This window comes from Bemisia tabaci, chromosome 1 (genome assembly GCF_918797505.1).
Source record: "Bemisia tabaci chromosome 1, PGI_BMITA_v3".
Lineage (NCBI taxonomy): Eukaryota > Metazoa > Arthropoda > Insecta > Hemiptera > Aleyrodidae > Bemisia > Bemisia tabaci.
The window spans coordinates 35,243,353-35,265,584 of record NC_092793.1 but is presented as its reverse complement, the minus strand read 5'-3'; the positions used below and the strand labels follow the sequence as shown (position 1 = coordinate 35,265,584).

At 37.0% G+C, this 22,232-nt stretch overlaps 1 protein-coding gene across 13 annotated transcripts in view; it reads left to right on the top strand.

Annotated features, from left to right (window-relative positions):
- Window positions 1-22,232, top strand: part of LOC109042363 (uncharacterized) — a 270,886-nt gene that overhangs the window by 133,283 nt on the left and 115,371 nt on the right. For 9 of the 13 annotated variants that reach the window (XR_011899858.1, XM_072300329.1, XM_072300321.1 and 6 more), the window contains exons 14-16: window positions 2,645-2,842; window positions 4,646-4,829; window positions 13,339-13,434. Coding sequence is in view for 12 of the 13 variants with exons in the window: in XM_072300329.1 (XP_072156430.1) it covers window positions 2,645-2,842; window positions 4,646-4,829; window positions 13,339-13,434 (478 nt within the window). In the remaining variant the exon portion in view is untranslated. The remainder of the gene's footprint in view (window positions 1-2,644; window positions 2,843-4,645; window positions 4,830-13,338; window positions 13,435-22,232) is intronic. The other 4 variants (XM_072300357.1, XM_072300361.1, XM_072300337.1 and 1 more) reach the window with 2 other exon arrangements.

Here is a 22,232-nt window from a genome sequence, read left to right as displayed (position 1 = left end):
GTTTTATCAGAAATTTCCATTTTCAACCATCAATCGTATTTATAGACCACTAGACAAGTTACAAATGTTAGCAGTATGATTTGTGTTTTCTCATCAAAATTTCACCAAAAACACAATTTGTGGGAAGCAAATTATTGGAAGTAACTCCTAACCAAGATGATGATGTTTCTCGATGCATGAAATCGAACATCCTGCCTTTGAAAAAACCAATCAACTGCTTAAGATAAATCTCACACTGAATGGTACAATAACAGTATCGTGGTATGAAAACATTACAACCTCAATCTCGGCGCTTTGGCTCAACTGTCAATCAGTTATTTACATTTGGAACCAGACAGGGCAGGGAGGGAATCTTGCTAGATTTGAAGGCCTGCCCCAACCATTGTAGCTTGTGATTTGATTTTCGTAGCCTCCAGTTTTTCCTTTAAGTGGGAAATTAAATATTTTGTAATCTGTCATAAATAAAAACACTGATATCTTGGTTATGAGTTGATTACAGCAACTTCCATTGCCCAAATCGAGTGCTATGCAACATTTTGAATAGGATACTTGTATCAGAATGCTTAAATTCATACCTTGTCTATTCATCCATTTTTTCATAAATAGAAATAAATTTTAAAAAATGTAATATTTGTTGCCTCTTCATGATGGCTTCAGAACTCCCACCCAAAAGTTACAATCAATACAAGAGAATAAAGTGTTCAGCAGCCAAGAGAACTTAATGACACTTATCTTGATCCGATACTGTTGTTGAATGAAGTCATTTAAAAATGGTGACTTTTTTCTACCCTCTGATTCGCCTCAAATTTGTGCATGCGCTCCAGTAGATGACACCCCTTTTACTGAAGGTTTCATCATTAGGATGAATTCCCCTTTTAAAAGTGTGGCAGCATTGCCAGGTTGAAACCTCAAAACAGCCATGGATCCGCAACAAACTAAGATTTCTAGTTGTGATGTACCTCAAAAGAGCCTAAGAATGTGTTTTGTAAGTTATTGTCTAATTTGTGGGTGCTCAATAAATTCAAACTTGCCGTGTTGGCATTTTCCAAACTTGCAAATATTCAGAAAACCTATGCTTTATGTGTAGGGAAATGTGTCAAAAGAATTTTTTGATCGATTCTGTATCCACTAATGTATTGCACATCACATTAAAATGATCAGATTGCAATTAGATTTAATCCTCACTTCCAAGCACCAATTTCCTGTACCAAGCAATTTCTGACTGGATTATACTTCATCATGATCCGAGTATTTTCTGACTGCAGCCAACATTTGCTAGTCTCTTAATCTGATAATGAAAAGACTTTGAGAGGGGAAGGAAGTAGCAAGCGCTGTCTCCACTTGTCAAAATGGAAGCTCAAAATGGCTCAACGTTGAGACTTGATGCGATTGATGAGTGTTGCAACTCAAAATAGAGCTGCGCAACTCTATTTTGTTCAACAGCCATTGCAACCAGAAAATGATGGAAAGCATAACCCTCGCAGCTCTTTTTCTTCTTTGCTACGTGACTCGTGCGTGCATAAGGCGACCAGAACTTCATAATTTTCCATTTTTATTTTGTTTTCACTTTCACTGCTCCTGCACTAAAGATTTATATTGGTTTGAGGTTATGTGCACTCCAAGCACAACAATGCTGCTGGACCAATCAGGAGCTAGCTCTGGCGATTTTTCAGTAGCGTAGTGGATGGAGCGGCTCAAATTTGACGGACCAGTTTCGGATGTATCGTTTATATCGATTCATTTTGATCCTCCATTTTGACCAGTGGACGCAGGGCTATTGGTCTGCTGAGAGTGATCTTGGCAAAGATGAGAGTGGGAAGAGTGGCTACAGTAGCGATGTCAGTAAAGGAAACAAAAAGAGTGTTGCGATGAAATTTTCTCAAATTAGATATTTTTGTTTTCGCAAGTTTCTCAAATTTTCAGATTCCCAAAAAGTTTGGGAGGGCGTTAGGGGGAGTGACAGGTCATAACCTGTAAATCTGAGTATCTGCCCAACAAAAAAAATATGCAAGTTCTGTTTTTACTGAAAATTGTTTAAAATAGCACGAACTAAGATATTTGAGGTTTAAATTGAAAGGTGTCATTTTTAAATCCCATTACGTGCATTTTTTAGTTTTTGAAATAAAGACATTCCTTCTTCAAACCAAGAAAACACAAAGATCGCAAACATTGGTCTGAACCAAAACCTGTCATAGCATTTTGAAAGTTTCCATTTGGCAACTCTGCCAAGCCAAAAAGATTTTTGCAGAGACTGGCAAATCATGCTAGGAAATAAAATTTATAGGCATAAAGAAAAGCCAAGGAAAGGTGAAATTCTCTGTTATTTAATTCACCCTTTTAACTGACGCGCATCTCGATTGCAGTGTTCCCATATCCTGCTTCATATTTCAAAAGAATAAATCCACTTATTACTACTTACTTACTACTTATTACTACTTAATTTAATATACTTCATTTGCAGTTAAAAATTACAGAAATCCAAGTTATGATACCATTTAATTTTCCTCTCTGAAAACGGAGTTTGACCCGAGATTCTCAACGTTGCAAATTGAAATAGATACTGCTTTCTAGTTTCATCTTCAGTTTACTTTTCTGGTTTTATAATGGTCAGCAAGTCACTTTTGTTTTGATCCTTTATCTGCAGACCGGCTTTACACCTCTTCACATAGCTTGTCATTATGGCCAAATAAACATGGTTCGTCTGCTCTTGAACAACAATGCTAGCGTTTCCAAGACAACTCAATCAGGATACACACCATTGCACCAAGCAGCTCAGCAAGGCCATTATCTCATCATCAATCTTTTACTTGAACATAAGGCAAAACCGAACTCAGTCACAAATGTGAGTAGAGTATTCTTATTTCTGTGAATCAGAAGTTCCCATTTTTATGCACAAATCAAACACTTCCACCGAAAATATTTGTGCACCAAATTCTTTTGACACCCTAACAATAACCAAATAGTTACTAATAACTAACAGTTTTAAAGTTGAGGAGGAAACGAAAACTTGACACTCAAGCATGATTAGCATTTCTCAGTAAATATAATAGATACTTACTTAAGGCTGGATGCCATAACTTTAATTGTATTTTTTAAAATCAGTGGACGGTTCGTTTAGTAAGTGCATTCATATTTTTATGGAATACAAATTAATGGCTAAGGAATAATTATAAAATACGCAAGCTAATGTTTTTAGTTATTTCAATTCCACATGAGAGAGCTGTAATGCTGTTGTAATGTATAGAAAAAATAGCAAATCTGACCTCAAAATTACAGAAGTGATGAAGTTTTTCCTTAGTCCTGTAAAATCAGTTTGCAGATAGGCGGTATTGGTCCTTCGCCATCGGAATGTTGAAGATACCATAAGGTAATTGAAGCATTCCAACAGTTGTACTGTATATCTTAGTATTTACCTCTCATTCTATTGGGCTTTGTCCATGAAGAAATAACGCTAGCGCCAGCCAAGAGAGATCCAGTGGAAGGGAGTCAGGCTGGCATGGCAGCAGGGAGCATTTTGCTGTTAACTGCAATCAGTTCAGTAGCTTGCTCTCAAGAGCTCAGATTATTGCACGCCGCTGTTTCCCTTTGCGTTGTTGTAGACTCTAGCTTCCATCCTCAGTTTCCTTTTATTCCCCTCATAGTTAGCTTGCTCCCTCTGTTTCTCAATATTAATATTGTTTGGCAGGAAATTTTTCTTTGAAACATCTTTTTGTTATTCAATTAAAATTATTTGCTCAGTAGTCGCTGGCGGCGAAGCGGGCCTTTGAGGGCTCGGAGCCCTGAAATGTAAAGTAAAATGAGTCTAAGTTAAAGACACTGTCAAAGGCAAAAAAGAATCTAAATGATGCGATATGTAGCAGACAAGTATGAAATAAGCAATAAAGAAGACAAAGCTTCCCAACTTTTTTCCTGACTTGCCAGAAAGCTGACTTCTTAAGAGATTGAAAGCAACCTTTTGCCATGAGATATCTTATTTATACCAGAATGGACACAATAGGAGGCAAAATTTACAACGAGCAATCCTCTTGTCTCCAGTGCTAGTACTCCAATGACCCAATGCTCTCAGCTTTCTCTTATGTTTCGTAGGAAATCCATAAGTCACAAGTGAAAATTCCAAAAGTTAGTGGAATTCTTTCTCTTTTTTATATGTAAGTAAACCAAAGAGACCAGTTCTTCTAAGACTGTTTCATACTGCCAGAAAAATGTAAGTATTCAAGAAGATAATAAATTTCGTTTACTGCAGTCTGTACACAATATACAGTAGACCTCCGATCATCTGAATTAATGTGGCGATCGGCCAGTTCTGGTAACAGAAAGTTCGAATAATCCAGAGTCTGTCACTACTTTTTGTAAAATGAAGGAAAAGTCAATGAAATGAATGCAAATTACTTTAATTTTATACCTCAAATATAAATCAATATACACATATTTAGTACACTTATATACAAGTTTGTTCGATATTTACCTATTTAAAATAATCCTTTACTTTCTATCTAAGATGTGACATCTTCCTTCATGACCGCCAAAGGAATATGTTTTAACAAACGAGTTTGGATAATCCTAGGTTTACTGCAGTCAAGAACTTTGCATATGGTTTACGTTTCTTGATCTTACCGATTAATTTATCTTCGGTCTTTCTCTACAGTATGGACAAACAGCATTGAGCATAGCACAAAAATTAGGATATGTCAGCATAGTTGAAACTCTAAAAATCGTGACAGAAACCACCATCACAACCACAACTACTACCACAACAGAGGAGAAGTATAAAGTTATTACACCAGAAGCCATGCAAGAAACTCTTATGTCTGACTCAGAAGATGAAGGAGGTGAGTTCTTTCGAAATTTGTCTTCAGATCTGCACGCACTGATTTTCTGTTTTTTTCACCTTCATTCGTCTTTTTTTTTGCCAATGAGTTTCAAAATCATACTTATTTCATTCTTAGTCCTGTGATTTTTTTCTCTCTTTTTGGTTATTTTGGTTTCCTAAATAGTTTGATGATACATTGTTTTTATTCTTTGGTTTTGTTGAATTCATTCGTTATTTCTTCCATAAGGATCTCTTTGTCATTATGTCTCCTGCTGTATGGGAAAAGTGAGCTTGTTCAAATTGGCCCCTCCAAATTCCTGAAAGGAGCTCCAGAACTTGGTCCAGAAGGCCCGAATGAAGAAGGTCCCCCCCGACATTCCATTTTGGACCATAATTTTGCTGTAATTTAGCTACTGCATGGCTCTGTTGAAAGGAAGTTCTATGAAAAGTGAATAGTTTTCTCCAATCTCTTCGGCATCTTCAAGAAGGGTATACTATGTCTTAAGCCAAAACTCGAAATGTGTTGTTCCAGCTCCTCAAAAGATAAATCGACCTAGAGATTTTTTTTCTCGAAAAAATCACGAAATCAGTCTAATTTGTTACAAAAAAAACCGATTGTCAAACAGAAATAAATTTTACATTATTACACAAAACAAAGAATATCCCTGAAATAATAGCACAATAGAATGAACAAATTAAAAAAAATCATTTCAAATCTTCATTTATTTTACACGTTTTTCCTGATGAAGTATTGAAAGTGCAAAAAAAAAAAAAATAATAATAAAAAACTAAAAAAAAAAACTCAATGGACAGCCTTTTCATATTTTCTTAAAGACTCTAGCTTTCTATTTTTTATTGACCTCGCACTTATTATGACACATTTTTGTAGCCAAAAACACGATAATTACATTTGGTAACTTGGAAAAGCTTTGATGTAAAAGGCCAAATTTGGCAACCATGCATTTTCACTGAGACAGGTGTGATTCATAATGTGTCACAGGAGACACAGGACTCTCGGGTAATGTTCAGAGTGACTAGAATCTCCCCAAAAATGACAGGGGAAAAATTAAAAGATGCCTCCCTGCAAAAAAAGTGTAGCCAAAATACAAGGTTTCGTCTCTGACATAGATTTGTATTTTTAAATCAAGATTTTTTAACGCTACAAAAAAAATCCAAGACACCATTCGAAAGCTGACGATTTCAGCTTTCTAACCACATGTTGATTTTTTATTTTGCTGCATTTGAGCGGCGAGAAATCGACTTTGACTGGAGTCACCTGTATTTCTCCGTTTTTGGACATGGTTTCAAAAAATTCCTTTGTGCCGGCGTTAAGTTGTTCAAAATTCCAAAATTATTATACCAATAGAAAGCTGAGAGTGATCTTTTTAATGGTGTACTTGCTTTTTTTAACGTCAAAAATAGCCGAGATAAATGCAAGGGAACGGGCCGTCCGAGTTAGTGGAAAATTCCTTGATATGATTGCAGTAAAATGTAGTTTATAGGCGGCTGGCAGCCGGTTTCTCCAAATTACAAAAACTATAGACAGTTAGGAAGCTGAAAGCAAGAGTTTTTAACGGTATAATTGAATTTTAGTTTGCGATAAGATTTGTCCCTGAAAAAAATGGAAATCTCTTCGATTTCGTGATTTCTTTGAGAAAAAAACCTATTAGTCGGTTTATTTTTTGAGAAGCTGGAACAGCACATTTCGATTTTTGGCTTAAAACATAGTATACCCTACTTTAAGATGCCAAAGAGATCGGAGACAACCATTCACTTTTCGTATAACTTCCCTTCAATGAAGCCGTGACTGGTAAGGGTGAACTCAGTTGACTTAACTAAATTTTTTACATGAAGAAGGTCTGGACTGAGTCTGCCAACCTCAACTATATTTTGGCTAGATTTCTCAATTTATTATAACACTCTTGGTTACTGAGAGAAATAAGCTTGATCCATTTGAATGCATTGTTCATATGACGCAGATCTGATCTTTTCGATGAAAAAAACTCTAAGGCTGGTTGCTAAACCTCAAAAAAGGGGGATTTTGGCCACCCAAGTCTTAGCGTTGGGCGAAGATCACCAATTGCTCACTGTAGCTAAATTGCTGTACCTCGAATTTTCGATTTTTAGACCCTAGGCTGTGGCAATTGTTGAATTCCTTAAAGGTGAAATAATCAAATTTTCTTAATTTAGACTTTTAAGCTTTAACTCAATAACAGATTCATGCCAAAAAATCATCTTAAATGCAGTAATGATTCTTCAAATTTGGCTTCATAGGCATGCTCGAATCTCCCCTCATCGACTACCGTAAAATGAGATTCTTTGGATCAGACATAAATAAGTATAATTACGGATAACTCGTGGCCTGATGCTGGTTAGAGGACACTGACAATCTTGTGACTTGTAACAAACAAGGTCTATACATGCCACGTTTACGTTACTTTAAAAATCATAACTCCACTCCAAATCATTTCTGTGATACAAACTTGAGCTTGCATTGAAGCTTAGACAGACTTTTACCATGATAATTTGTTTTTGTTCTTTTTCTTGTTTTTACACAGTGTGTTAAAAAAGTCCCCTTCTTCCTCCTCTAACTTTTTACCTGATCGAGGCAGAGATTTGAAACTTGGAGGACGTTTGAGATCACAGGGAGCTACGTTTTGACTCCCCTAAAATTTTCAGGAGGCTCCCCTTGAGGGGGTAATGGACCCTGACTTTTTATTTTCAATAGGGAAGACCCTTTTTGTGGTACCTCGTCCAAAAGAGCATAAAAAAAGAAAACTTTTTGCGCAAACCCGAAGTCAATATCTCAAACCGTTTCAAAATGACGGCAGTCCAAATTTCAAAATGGCCGAAAATTGGCACCCAAGTTTTTTGTTGATGGATTTGCCTGAAACTGGGTATCGAGGAGGGAGGGGGTGTATGTTAACGCAAGAAAAACTAATTTGACGTTAGATTTTTAAGAAACCAACATTTTAAAAATGGCTGCCGGTAAAGCTCAAAATGGCCAAAATTTTTTTTTTTTTTTTAGTGTTCTGATTTCATACTTGTTAATCTCATGCCCAAATATCTCTAGGTTCAAGTTTTGAGCAGATCCATAGGCAAATAATCGAGATGCCAATTCGTGGCCATATTGAACTTTAACCGGCCGCCATTTTGAAAATGTTGTTTTTTTAAAAACTAACATCTAATTCGTTTTTCTCGTGTTGAAACTCCTCTGGTACCGAGTTTGAGGCAAATTCATTGACAAAAAAACCTAGGTACCAATTTTCAGCTGTTTTCAACTTTAAGCTACCCTTTTCAAACGGTTTGAAATATTGACCTTTGGTTTGTACAAAAAGTTGTATTTTTTATGCTCTTTCGAAGGAGGTATCACATAAGGGGTCCTCCCATTTGAAAATAAAACGTTGGGATCCGTTACCCCTCCCCCCCCCCCATTGAAAATTTTAGGGGGGTCAAAAAGTAGTTCCCTTTAACCTAAGAACGCCCCCCAAGTTTCAAATCTCTACCTCAACTAGGTAAAAAGTTAGACTGGGTAGGGGACTTTTTTAACACCCTGCATGAATGCTGCAGGCCAAAATCTAATAAAATTGATGATTTGAGCTCCAACAATGGGGCTAAAATTTCAAAATGGATCAGTCTTACCAATGTTAAATGAAATATCAGAATAGATCAATCTTTTTATGATAAATGATGCCCTCTCCTGAATTTGCAAATTTTGTCTATAGTTTTTTACGAAAAATCATTTTGGATTTACATAGGCTGTCCCAAAAGAACTGATACTGGTGCTGTAACTTTTGAACTTGGCGCTAGAGAGCTATTTTTGATCGCCTTAAAAGAATAACTCATTTTCTACAGATCATCGCGAAGTTTATTTGATTCACTCAAAAATTTGCAAAGTTATGAAGCTTTGAACAAAAATAAACTTTCTATCCTTCACCAGTTTTTTTCCTAGGGAAGTCTCTTCAAACGCTATTTTTAAGGCTGTGCGAATATTCACAATTCCGACTATTCACGCCGCGAATAGTCGCAATATTCGTACTATTCTTCCTCGCGCAATTTTTGAGGAGAACATTTTGAGAGGGTTTTTTGGCCCCACTTTGACGGGAAATCGGATAAAATCCTTTCAGCTTGATATCTCCCAGAAAAAATCAGGATATCAAGCTCAAGTTCGCACCAAAAAAAATTAACAAGTGCTTATTTTCAAAACACATCAATTTACCGAGAGAGAAACTAGTTCAACGTTGCTGTGTTGCCATTTTTCGTTATTTTTCATTACGGGTTTTTAAACCTTAAAGAAAGTAATTTTTTTTTTTTTTTTTTTTTTTTTTTTTTTTTTTTTATTGAAATACAAGCAATTTAATCATTCTAATTTTATTTCTCATTACTTTTACGTTTTACTTCCTGGTAGCTTCATTGCTACTGGTAAGCACTATTTATTTTTGATTTTTCAAATTTTTAAATCCTTTTTTTGGTGGCGAATATTGCATTTTGAAATACTGCTCATTTTTAACCCTTTTTTCCACTTTCATGGAGTGGCAAAAAAAAGCATTGACAGTACTTGAACTTTTGTGCTCGTGGATATATTCAGTAGTATGTGTGCTTTCAGAAAATCAACGGTTCATCTGTCCGATGTTGCCCGTTCGGATGGAAATCATGATTTTACAGGAAAATTTGGCCATTTTTCAGGTGTTTTAGGCTTTTATTCGACTTTGATTCAGAGTTCACAAATTAACCTTCAATTTTCAAGACATTTGGCACTGACACAAATAGATAATACTAAGAATGGTGTGAAGAAATGGTAAAATTCATTTTTAAGTATCACATGATGCCAGCTTGCTCTAAAAAATAGCACATTTCTGTAATATTTGTATCCATGCATATGTATGCATATATATGAACTAACTCTGATAACATAAACCTAGTTTCCAAAAAATATTGATGTGAATATATTAAATTGCATGTAAAATAGGGGAAATTTGAAATTGAAGTAGCTCAGTGTTGCCAAATTTCATGAAAACTTCCATTTTCGCAAGGCTCGTGCAACACTGAGCTACTTCAATTTCAAATTTCCCCTATTTTACATGCCATTTAATATATTCATATCAATATTTTTTGGAAACTCAAATCATGATTTCCGTCCGAACGGGCAACATCCGGCAGATGAACTGTTGATTTTCTGAAAGTACACATACTACTGAATACATCCACGTCCACAAAAGTTCAAGTACTGTCAATGCTTTTTTTTGCCACTCCATGAAAGTGGGAAAAAGGGTTAAAAATGAGGAGTATTTCAAAATGCAGTATTCGCCACCAAAAAAAAAGGATTTAAAAATTTGAAAAATCAAAAATAAATGCTGCCAGGAAGGATAGAATGGCACTGAGACCTGTTGATCAGAATGCTCCTCATTGTTGTCATCTGCAATCAGCTTTTAATCAGGAGCTCTGAACTGGCTGAAAACGACCACCTGTGTGGGCACTAGGTATCGATAAAAATCTATATTTTTGCTGACAATAGTGTTGCCAGATATACCACTTAACGTTCACCACATAATGTTCAGAAAATTTCGACTTTTATTTTTAGGGGGATTTTTGTCACCATTCAACGCATTGTGCGCCGTCGCGAATAGTGAATTTTTGAACTGACATTTTCAAATATTCGCGCCGTAACGAGGAACGAATCTTTAAATATTCGCGCCATCAAATGTAAGGAATTTCCGAGTGGAAATCGTGAAACGTTGCGAGAACCTGCGCAAGGCTTCCCCTTCCATCCATGACATCGCAAACGGCGGATCTCCTTTGAGCTTTACCGACTTTTCCACATTTAATCTGCCGACAGGGCTGTAAACATGCTTTCCTGGACTGTACCCAATACTAGGGAAATTTGAAGAATTTTTCTCATGCCTTATGAATTGATTCTTGAGTAAAAAAAGCTAAAAAAAACTCAAATATGGAATCAGGACTTTGTTGTCATTCACCATTGTTCTGAAAATATTGAGTATAATCGAGTAAAATAGTATTTTTGGAATTTTTAATGTTTTCACGACTGTTACACCCTGTCTAACAGGCAAAAATATAGAGGCCACTTTTGAACTCAGCGGCTTGAAGTACATCGGAAGGGACGTATCTTGTACTCTAAAAAAATTTTACGGTCACATAATGCGGGGGGCAGTAGTCCCAAAAATGGCAAAAAGTGCACAATTTCTGGGAAAATCGGCATTTCCGGAAAATTGGAGAGTGATAGGAAAAAATAGAGGTCATTTCAGAATTCAGCGCCTTAAAATAAATAAGGATCACCTTATCTCGTATCGAGGATACTTGCATCTTTTTGTTTGCTCCACTGTGATATCCTACAGTACTGTGATGAACTTTATGAATGAAATGAAATTGCTGTCACGGGTCTAATTTTGGTCACGCAGAGATGATGATGGTGTCAAATTAATCGACCTAGGGGTACTTTTCCGGATCCGTCCAATGAGGCAAAGCTTTGATTTCAGTTTCTTCAAGCTTCTCAGAACAAAATGATCTTAACGAATCTAGTAGCAACCGAATTACACGGCAGTGAAGGGCGCCAACGATCCCATACGGATCACGCGCCGTGTGACGCACACCGTCCCGTTTCACTTAAAATTGGTCTCGTGGGTTTGTTTTTCATCGCACAAATTTGGTTTTGGTCTCAAATTAAACCTAAATCAAGCCTACGTCCACTTTTAATAGCGAAACACTCATATTTATTCGCCCAGTAGGCATTATCTAACTACAAAATTTGTGTTTCTTGGAAAATTTTGAAAAATTATCATGTTAACGGCAATATTGTTTAAGGAGCTAGGTTTCCATGAGTATAACTGGTTATAAAAGATAATTAATCATATTTGATCGCACAGCACCGAGATACAGCGCATTGAAGGGTCGCGTCAGCCGTCTAGAGCGCCGAAGAGGGTCCCATGGCGCGAAGCGCGTAACACTTAAATTGCTCTCACGCGCTTATTTATTATCGCACAAAAATCGTTTTGGTGTCAAATTAAAGGTCAGGCAATTCTACGGCTCCGTCAGAGGAGGCAAAATATCCATTTTCTAGCCTGTCAATAAGTTACTTGACCTTGAAATTTCCAAAAATTTAAACAATTTTAGTTCTTCCCAATTTAAAAAAAATTTAAGACTAACAGGAAAATAGAGAAGAAATAAAATTGTTTTCCTGGAAATTATCTTTCATTTAAAAGAAATTTGATCAAAAACGGATCAATAGCAACCGATGGACAGCTCTTTGAAAAAAACCAAAATGGCAGACTTTAACGGCCGCCATCTTGCTCCAGTCGCGGTTCTCACAATCAGAGTGTTTCCCCTTCCAGAATTACTCCTGAGGGCACCACCAATGAGCCCTGAAAGCGGCATGTTTCAATCAAAAAGTGCAGGGTTTTTGCCATTTTTGGGTCTTAGTCAACGGACTAGTGTGTCAAAACACCTACAATAGACCATGATAAACCTCTGTGATAAACAAATGCTTCAAACCTTTTTTTTCAAACCTTCATAACTTTACGAACTTTTGAGTGAAGAAAGTAAAAGGTGACAAGCCGTAGGAACTGAGTTGTTCTTTCAAATACAACTAAAATCAGCTAACGAGCTGTCTTAGTTGGGAAATCACCGCACACAGTGTCAGTTCTTTCGCGGAAGCCTATGTATGTTGCTTTAATGATCTCAGTTTTACCCTTTTCCCCATCTTATGTAATTTCAAAAATTGCAGGGGATCGCAATCATGTAGTGTTTCTCTGTCACCTCTAATATTATGTAGATATGAAAAATTCAAAAACAATCATTCACAACTATTTCAACCTTACTCCAAAAATCCCTAAAAAAAAATCAAAGAATCACCTTGTAACTTGTATGGCCACACCTCAAAATTCTAGGGTTTGTTGCTCCTCATTCCGTACATGCCACCTAGAACAAGATTAAAAAAGATTCAGGATTGCAAGATAACAAAAAAAATTAAAAATTAAAGATACTATGTAGATAGGTCTAACTAAACATTTTTAAATCATAGGGTATCATCCTTGCTGTAAACCACTCGAAAAGGTCCAAATAGTTATTCAAATAATCTCAAACCGACAAATTTCTTAATTGAAACTGATGGAATTAAGTCTTGTAAAATGGAAAAATCTGATCAGAGTTACCTTTGTCAGAAGTATCAGCTCTGTCGTTGAGTTTACAATCAAGACATATTTAAAACTTGAGACACAGGAGTGAATAATTATTTCATCTTCTAGATCCTCCCATTTGAGTTATCTCTTTAAAAAACAGAAATAATAAATAAATAAATCAGAATTTGCGAAGTATGTATTTCCATTTCTCTCAAATCTATTTCCTGAAGGAAAATTGCGTGCTTAGAATCTTGGATTTGTTAATTTGTGACACTGTGAAAGAGCGTTCCTACATACTTGAGTCCAGTAAGTGACATTCTATCAGTTGAACTAAATTAATTTTCACATCTTGGTAAGTGTGTGCAAATATTTAAAAAAAAGATTATGGACCTACAGGTGTTGATGAGACCATTGCTATGAATGTCTATGGCAGACCCACTCATGTGCAGCATATCTACCTACCCTATTATCAAGGTCAAATGCTCTATACTCGTAAGTTATGGCTAGCTTGTCGCCTCTTGCATCATCGCTTTCATGCTCTCGTAACTGTTCTTACCATATAGTCATCAGCTGAAATTTTGCACGGTACTTTTAATTTTTAATCAACATAACTACAGCTGTATCTTCCGTGGATGAGACTATTGAAATCAATATACTCATCTCTCTAGATGTAGTTCAAAGTCGTCAACATAAGAAATACCTTCATGTAATCACTGGTTGGTGATGATTCTAATATTTTTCTTCCTTGTATGACTGAAAAATATTTTGCATGGGAGATAATTTGTTTTTGGTCCAGTGAGCATCATATTTTTTTTCCTGTGTTTGCGTTGATACAGCAGGCTCACTGACCGTTTCGATCTGCCTGAACAAAAGTAGTACATATTTGGATTTTTTCAAACTCTAATCAGTATGTAAAAAATGAACTGTTACCTAAATCTGCATTAAGTTACTGTCTTTAATGAGCTGTGCTGGTCTCAGGCACTATTAAATATCTCTAAGTTATGAAGTGGCGATGATCAAACATTTTCAATTAACTATCCATCAATCGCATTATGTCCTCAGAAGAAGCTTCTCTAGCCTGTCTGGTGGACCATTGTGTGATCATTGTGTCAAACTCTAGGACTCGATTTTTAGTGTATTTTCCGAAGGAAAAATATTAGTGTATTCTCCGAAGGAAAAATACACTATTGCGTTCTCTCTCATGGTGAGACCTAGACCTGGGACCATGTAAAGAGCACCGATCTCGAGTCGTAGATCACGAATATATATGTCATTCATTTTCTGTCATATATGTATGTATGTATATATGATTGGTTGGTTGGTAGATACGTTTATTTGGTGCTTTTAAAAATTGAACCATTAACACCTAGAGGAGAGATCAAAATATAGTATGTACGTGTGTATGTATATATGTATGTATTTCAGCCAGCGTGAGGATTTTTCAGTTTTCAGAGCTTTGAGCGGCAGTTATTTTTTAAGTTTCTTGAAACGAAACTTCTGGGGTTTATAGTCCCCTAAGAGTACTTTTAAACTGTTAACAAAAAATTGGAATACGTTAATTACTTTTCGCACAGGGAGGAGTCAAAGTAGGGGGGGAGGTTTAATTTTGTCCACGCGATAACTCTAGTAAAAATGAATATTTTGAGCCGAAATTTTAATAGTAGTTAGAGATCTACTAAGACTGGCTTCCTATCGAATTTCAGCGAAATCGGCCAACGCGTTCCATAATAGTGGCAATTTACCGTTTTTACTGGTGGGGGGGGGGGGGGGGGAGCTTCGCTAAATCTCGAGTAAAAATGATATTTTGAGCTAAAATTTAAATGGTAGTTAGAGGCCCACTAAGTCATTTAGTATAAATCATAACTGGGATCCAGGGTCAAGTTCAATCAGCCAAGGGGAACTGTTTCTTGAAACATATCTGTGGCAAGAGGGGAAGGGTAAATGATTTCATTCCCCAATGTGATGCTACCCTTCGGAAAATACTCTCATACCGCGGTAAATGCGTGGACTACAAAAAGAACAGTCTCCTACTTGCCAGCGGCAGGGGTTTTTTTTTTTTTTTTTTTTTTTTTTTTTTTTTTTTTTTTTTTTTATCTAAACAGTCTTAATAGCCTATGCCTGCAGCGCTCTTTATACCTTTTTCAACAAGTCAAGCTTTTGGAAAGATTCGCAAATTACTTGAGTTTTAGGTAATTAGTTAATGCTAGAGTTTTCTGATAGCAAATCAAAATGATTGCTGACTATTGAAATTCATTAACTCCCATTATGAATGGTGAAAACTAAAATTCAAATCTATGTTCATCTATTTGTTACTGGTTTTACTTAAAGCTGCTCCATCCCAGATCTTTTAATTCCCTTTGGCCAGCAATGAAGACATTGTTCTTATCCCATTTCATCTCTTTGTGAGGGACAAAGTGAAGTCTATCGAATTGGAAATACATACATATTACTTGACGCTTATTCTGCAAAATGGATTTGTACTATTTAATGCAGGGAGGAAATAAGCAGAAAGGCAAAATAATATCAACTTCATGATAGTTTTTTAGCTACACTTATCACTGTAGAGTTGGGCCGGGTATCCGGCGATTATCCGGATTGCCGGATTATCCGGCCGGATACCGGATATCCGGCTCCGGCCGGATACGATTTTCGCGAGTATCCGGATCCGGCCGGATAATCGCGCTATCCGGTTTTTGGACCCGCCGAATAGTGCTTTTTTGGCCCTGAAAATTTCGATAAATTTTTGGTGGTATTCTTTCTTTTTTCTTCCCTATCAATACAATTTTCTGAATTTTTTCCTGAAACTTTTGACTTTTTTTCAGTCATGGTAATTGTTCGACCTTTATTACCGGAATAACGCACATGTTCTGCTAATTGACGCGATCGCAACGTAAATTCCTTTAGTCCGCGACCCGCGTGTTTCACTATGGAACGCCGTTAGTGTCAAAACCCTTTTCTTGCGCGCGCGGAATTTTTTTTGGCGCGCGGAATATTTTTCCGGCGCGCGGAATTTTTTTTCAGCGCGCGGAAAGAAAAAACCCGTTTTCGATGAAAATCTCTGAATTTCCGGATTCCGCGCCGGTTTTCGATATATTTGCGCCGTTTGTGTCAAAACTATTTTTGTCGGCGCGCCGCTTCAAATCTGTTCCGCGCGCGGAATTTTCGATATATCGATTCCTGCTCGCCGTTTGTGTCAAAACTATTTTTTCCGGCGCGACGCTCCAAATCTGTTCCGCGCGCAGAATTTTCGATATATCGATTCCTGCTCGCCGATCGTGTCAAAACTGTTTTTTTCCGGCGCTGCACCAGAAAATAATTCCGCGCGCCACTTTTTCGATATATCGATTTTTCTGCGCGCGGAGAATACATATTCTCCGCGCGGCGCGGAACAGATTTGGAGCGTCGCGCCGGAAAAAATAGTTTTGACACAAACGGCGAGCAGGAATCGATGTATCGAAAATTCCGCGCGCGGAACAGATTTGAAGCGGCGCGCCGACAAAAATAGTTTTGACACAAACGGCGCAAATATATCGAAAACCGGCGCGGAATCCGGAAATTCAGAGATTTTCATCGAAAACTGGTATTTTCTTTCCGCGCGCCGGAAAAATATTCCGCGCGCCAGAAAAAATTCCGCGCGCGCAAGAAAAGGGTTTTGACACTAACGGCGTTCCATAGTTTCACTTTCATAGATGCAGGTGGAAATTCAAGGCCCGAATTTTGTTAGCTACGACCGATCGTGAGTCGAGTAAACTTAACCTCAAAAATCGCGACATTTTTCGCGCGAAAAAAGCACTATCCGGATCCGGTACTATCCGGATCCGGCCGGATACTTTTTTGAATTATCCGGTATCCGGATCCGGCCGGATACAAAAAACCGATATCCGGATCCGGTTCCGGTGACGCGAAAATTCCATTTCGGCCCAACGAATATGTAATCAATTCTCTTTTTTGGTAAGATTTGTAAAGAAGAAAAATTTTGCTATGACCAACTTCTGAAAGCAGAATTGATTTCAGAACCTTACCTCTTTTCAAAATACCAACTCGATCAATATGAAGGTACGTACACCTTGTCAGTGCAGTGGTCAAGGTAAGTACAAGTGTCATACAAAAAGAAAGTTTACCCCTCTCATACATCTATGGAACTAAAAGAGATGAATCAAATTTGTAAGAAGAAGAAGCTTCTTCTGATATTCTCAGTTCTCCATCAATACCCAGATTTTTAAATTTGGACCTCTAGTTGCTGAGAAAATCGATATTTACGTGAAAAACTCCTGACGAGTTTCAACCATCAAATAAAGCGCTGTGCCACCCGCATTGCAACCTGAATCGAATTCACACAGCTACAGGAATAGGAAAGAATAATCACTCAAATTTTTTAAGATTAATTTTAACACAACCCCATCCTCTTTTCCAACTCAATTTCCGTTCCTATTGACGCATTTTTCATGACGTGTCTGAAGCTTCTTGATGCCATCTTCCAAGAACATTTTTAGCTGACTCTTGAACTAGTCATCGACTGCTTCCACCACTTGCTGATCGTTCTCGGACTTTTGTCCACCTAAGTATTTCTTCAGCTGCGGATGTAGCTGATAGTCACTCGGAACAAAGTCTAGAGAGTGCAGAAGATGAGGTAACACTTCCCAAGTAAAGTCCAGCAAATAGGTCTCCTTCACTGTAAGAGGTCTGCCATTATCATGTCTAGTAGGGTGGATAAGCATAACAATCGTGCACTTCTGGAAGAAAGCATAAAACTTTCAGGATATCATCTTTACCTATAGAAAGTTCAATTTCGCAAGTGAGCCCAAAATTCTGAGGCCACGGGGGCCGGGGGGGGGGGGGGCAGGGGGCCCTGAATCATTGATAAAACGCTGCTAACAATGTAAAATGTGATCAAAACTTGTGTAAACGTCATTAGTAGGTTCTCTCGAACAGTATTCTACAATTTTATGACTGTCCGATCCCGAAACACCCCTCAAAATGCCTAAAATTCAAAATGGCGCCCAGAAGAAGGCCTCCGGAATATCAGTATTTTCACTTGTGCATATCCTGCATATCCTGAGATATCATTTTTCATGTAATTTTGGTCGTAGTTTTCATATTTGAAGTTGAAAAAACCCCCTGGTCCAAATTTGTGCCCCAAATCCAAGATGACGGCCAAATTTGAAAGCCAGGAGGGTGCATTTTTTAAAATTGTACGAGATACGGCAAGTGGTGTGTCATTTCCCATGTAATTTTGGTCGGAGATTTCATCAATGAAGTCAAAAAAGCCTCTCGATCAAAATTGGTGCCCCAAGTCTAAGATGGCGGTCAAATTTGAAAGCCAGGAGTGAGCATTTTTATGAGAAAAAAATGATGTGAGATGGCAAGTGAGGTATCAATTTCTAAGTAATTATAGTCAACGAAACGAATCTAAATGTAATGTAAAAAAATTATTCTACACAAAAATGAGACGAAATATGTTTGGCTGTCCACGGTAGGAATGATGTTAAAAGGAGGAACCACAATAAGTTATTTTATTCATTTTTAAGCCCATATAATTGCTCAATAAAGATAAGGACATTACATGCGACGCACCTACCCCTCTCTTGTCAGTACAGGAGAAAATCTGAATCAACACATGCTGATTCAAATTCTGAGTCAGGCTCATCAGGATCTTCCTCCTACCATACGGTTCTGTAAGTTTTTACAGTTGGAGTCTTCACAACTTCTGCACGAATCCAAGAACGATAAAATAATTTTCTTAGAGACACAGCATGGTGTCACACCCTTTCTTACAATTACACCCGATAATGGTACGCAGAGATTCCAAGAGCTGGAGGCAAGTCACTTAAAAGAGAAGTATAATGAAGAAAGTAACCATCAATACCATAAACAACAAGAAATATTTTATTTTAACTCTGCTGGCCGATCAAAGACCACAAACCAAAACACAGTCTCAAGGAAAGTAAATTATAGCTGATCTCTTGACTAAATTTGGCTGTATAACTCTTGAATTTACAAAAAATCGGCGCATTATGTTGTTCTTTGTGTTTGGTTAGATGTATAAGACCGATTAAGTGTGAAAAATCAATGGAAAAGTGAACGCCCCGAGCGTCAAGACTTTTTCAGCGCTAGATCGGCTATTTTTCCCACTGTGCAATGATCCAAATTTAAAAATCTGGGTATCGATGAAGAGCTGAGGATATGAGGAAGAAGCTTGTTTTTACCGTTTTGATTTATCTCTTTTAGCTCCAGAGATATTAAGGGGTACACTTACTTTTTGGATGACCCTTGTAGTTCGTTGCCAATCGGTTGTGGGTTCCAAATTTTATCCCCAGCGGTAACAGATTTTTAAGGACACCTTAAAAGACGTGGTTGTGATCATGGATAAACATGTCATTTTAAAGTCCTGCCATCTCTTACAGGCAACATGGTGGGAAAGAGACATGGCCATCTGATATTGCCTAAAACTAAAAATTCGTGTTGGCGCTAAACCAACCAAGTGTTAGTTATTTCCTATTGATCTTGGTCCTTCTGCTTTGTTTGGCTGTGTTGTGAATTAATTTTAGAGCTCTTTTGGTGTGCGTGATAGCCAGCATCACCAATCAGTGAGAGATCAAAGTAAAAGTCCAACTCCCTGAGGGCATGACCATGCTGTAAAATTCCGCACTTAGTAGCATCTTTTAGAATTGTTGATACTGTCTATTGTTGGCATATCAGATGATCACTTGCAGAAAACGTGATTCATATCTTAGCATCAAGCTCAATATAAAGAGTACGACCCAATGTCAGGGTGCTTGTTTGTGAATTTCTGTCAGTTCCTAGGCTCCTGAAGGATACCTTGCCAGTACTGCTCAGCCGCTACTGCTATTGTCATTTAACTGAAAGCTTTTGCTTGCATTGGGCCTACGAAGCTTTTCTCTGATAATGAAATCCTGTTCAAAGTTATCATCAGAATGGCCGAATGAGTCGCCTAGAAAAAATAATATCAGTAATTTCTATCATTTTTTGAACACTGTGTAAATACTTAACTTTTTGCTGATTTTAGGTGTGCTACTTCTGATCAATTTGTTTGCTATTTTATCTCCCCCCCCCCCCGCTCGCAAATCTATTTGTGTAGTATACAAATAAACGAAGTCTCGATTTTTTTATCTGAACTTTCAAAGTAAGAAGCCTTTTGGCTCATTGAATACATGTAATTACTGCAGTGAAGAGTTTGATTATACAAAGCTTCCATCAGTATTATTTAGTCACCAATAGATGCAAAATGTGAAGCAATGTTTTCAGTTTACCCTTCTATCGCTCATTTTTTCTCCTAACCTTTGAGGGCTCAGCTGTAAATCAGAGTGGCTCAAATTGTTTTTCAACTTTACCTCTCTTTCCCTGATGTGTGGCATCGAGTTCTAGATAATGTCTTGTAAATATGAAGACGATGTAATGGACCACTAGATATAAAGTACAAATCTGCAGGCATAAGGTCCATTCTGATTTGTGCTTTCTCTTCCCAATCTCTTGCAGAAAACGATTTGAGCAGCATAAATTACTGATGTTAACTCCTGACCAAGGTAATAACATCACTATTCAGCATTTGTCACGAAAAATTTGAATTTCCCGCACACAAGGGAAATTAGAGTCTACGTGAATCAAATCGTGCACTACATATGTACAACGATTTTGGTAGGCGTTCGGTAGAAGTACCCCTCCCTTGTCTTTGTTGTTCAAAATGTAAGCGAGATTCATCAGCCATAGCGTCGAGATTGAAGTTGCAATGTTTTCACACAGCAGAGACTGCTATGGTAACATTTAGTGTGCTGTTTAACTCAAGTAGATCATGGTTTTTTCATGTGCAGGAAGTTTGCATTTATGCATTCAAAAATGTTAATACCTTAGTTAAAAGTTACTTTCAATAATTCCTGTAGCACGAATTGTGTTCTACAAGAATTGTGTTGAGAAAACATTTAGCATGATGCTCAAATTCGCGCCTTACTTAATAAACCATTGGGAGAGAATTTTTCAATATATTGTAACCAAAATCGTGAAGAATTGTTGCTTCTTCTCTCTTCCTCTTTTTTATCACGTATTTATCAAATACGTAACTATATTTTTCTTTGATATTTTGCTACCTATTTTCATTATTATCACATTGTCATGCTGCTTTTCAAGCCCATAATATTGTGAGCTTATGTTTATCTACCTCTTTTTTAACTTACTTATTTCATTTTGATCAATTTTGTGAAGAATTTATTCACTCAGTATATTGAAAAGATGTCAATATGTGCCCTGGCATAGGTAGGCACACTTTTCCGCTTGAATGAACTATACCAACAGCATTTTTTAGTATTATATATCGGTTCTATTTATGATTTCTATTGTATTTTGTAGTGAATGCCAATTGATTTCAAAATGAAAAAGTTTATTTGCTGAGGAGAGAATAGTTTTTGCAATGTTGTTTGTGTCAAGTCTTCTTTTTATGATATTTTTTGTTGGTTAGTTTTTTCAGCTGGTGATTTTTTTTTTTTTTTCTAACGCGTTTACAAAATGAGCCGCCTTGGCGATCATGTCCACCCCCTACTCAATACAGTGTCCTGAGGACCTTGGTTCTTTGTCAGAGAATGTGTACCGGGCTGGCTTCAAATTTTTGTAAGCTTGTCAAAATGTTACTAGTGCTTCAACCTCTAAGGTTAATTGATTTTCGTCTTTCTCTGTAGTTTTTTATTTTACTTACTAGAGATGAATGAGACTTTATCATTTAATTTTTTTTAAAATTTAAAATACCGTGTGCCAGCGATTTTGAACAAAATCAGCCGTTTAGTCATCCTTGAATATGAATATCACTTCATCAGGGTGTTTAAAAGGCTACTGCCGAGTTGTTTCCAAGAGTGCTTATACTCACAAAGGTGTTTCTCAGATGAATTTCTTGAAATCTGAGATAACTTAAATCGAACTGATGAGATTTTCAGTTTATTTAAGTCATAATTTATTTTTTATCTTATGACTTGAGCAGCAGTGTATAACTTCAAAGTTTGCAATGAACTTTGGGAGTCGCAGATTTTGTCGCACAGATTCACAGATTCAGTCAGATGTCTGACTTCAACCTTTTAATATGGAAAATAAAAACTTTCAAGCATTAAACATGGTGAAAAATTGCTCTTTAGGAACAGTTGGGATGGTGGACGTCAAGATCAGTCGTTTGTTTAAAACGATTGATTGATTCAATCCATGAAATCCAAATTAAAATATTAAGCAGTCGAATTTCTATGTTCGCGGTCTTTGCGGTGATGTTGTCCTTGTTCATATTTCTTGTTGGAGAC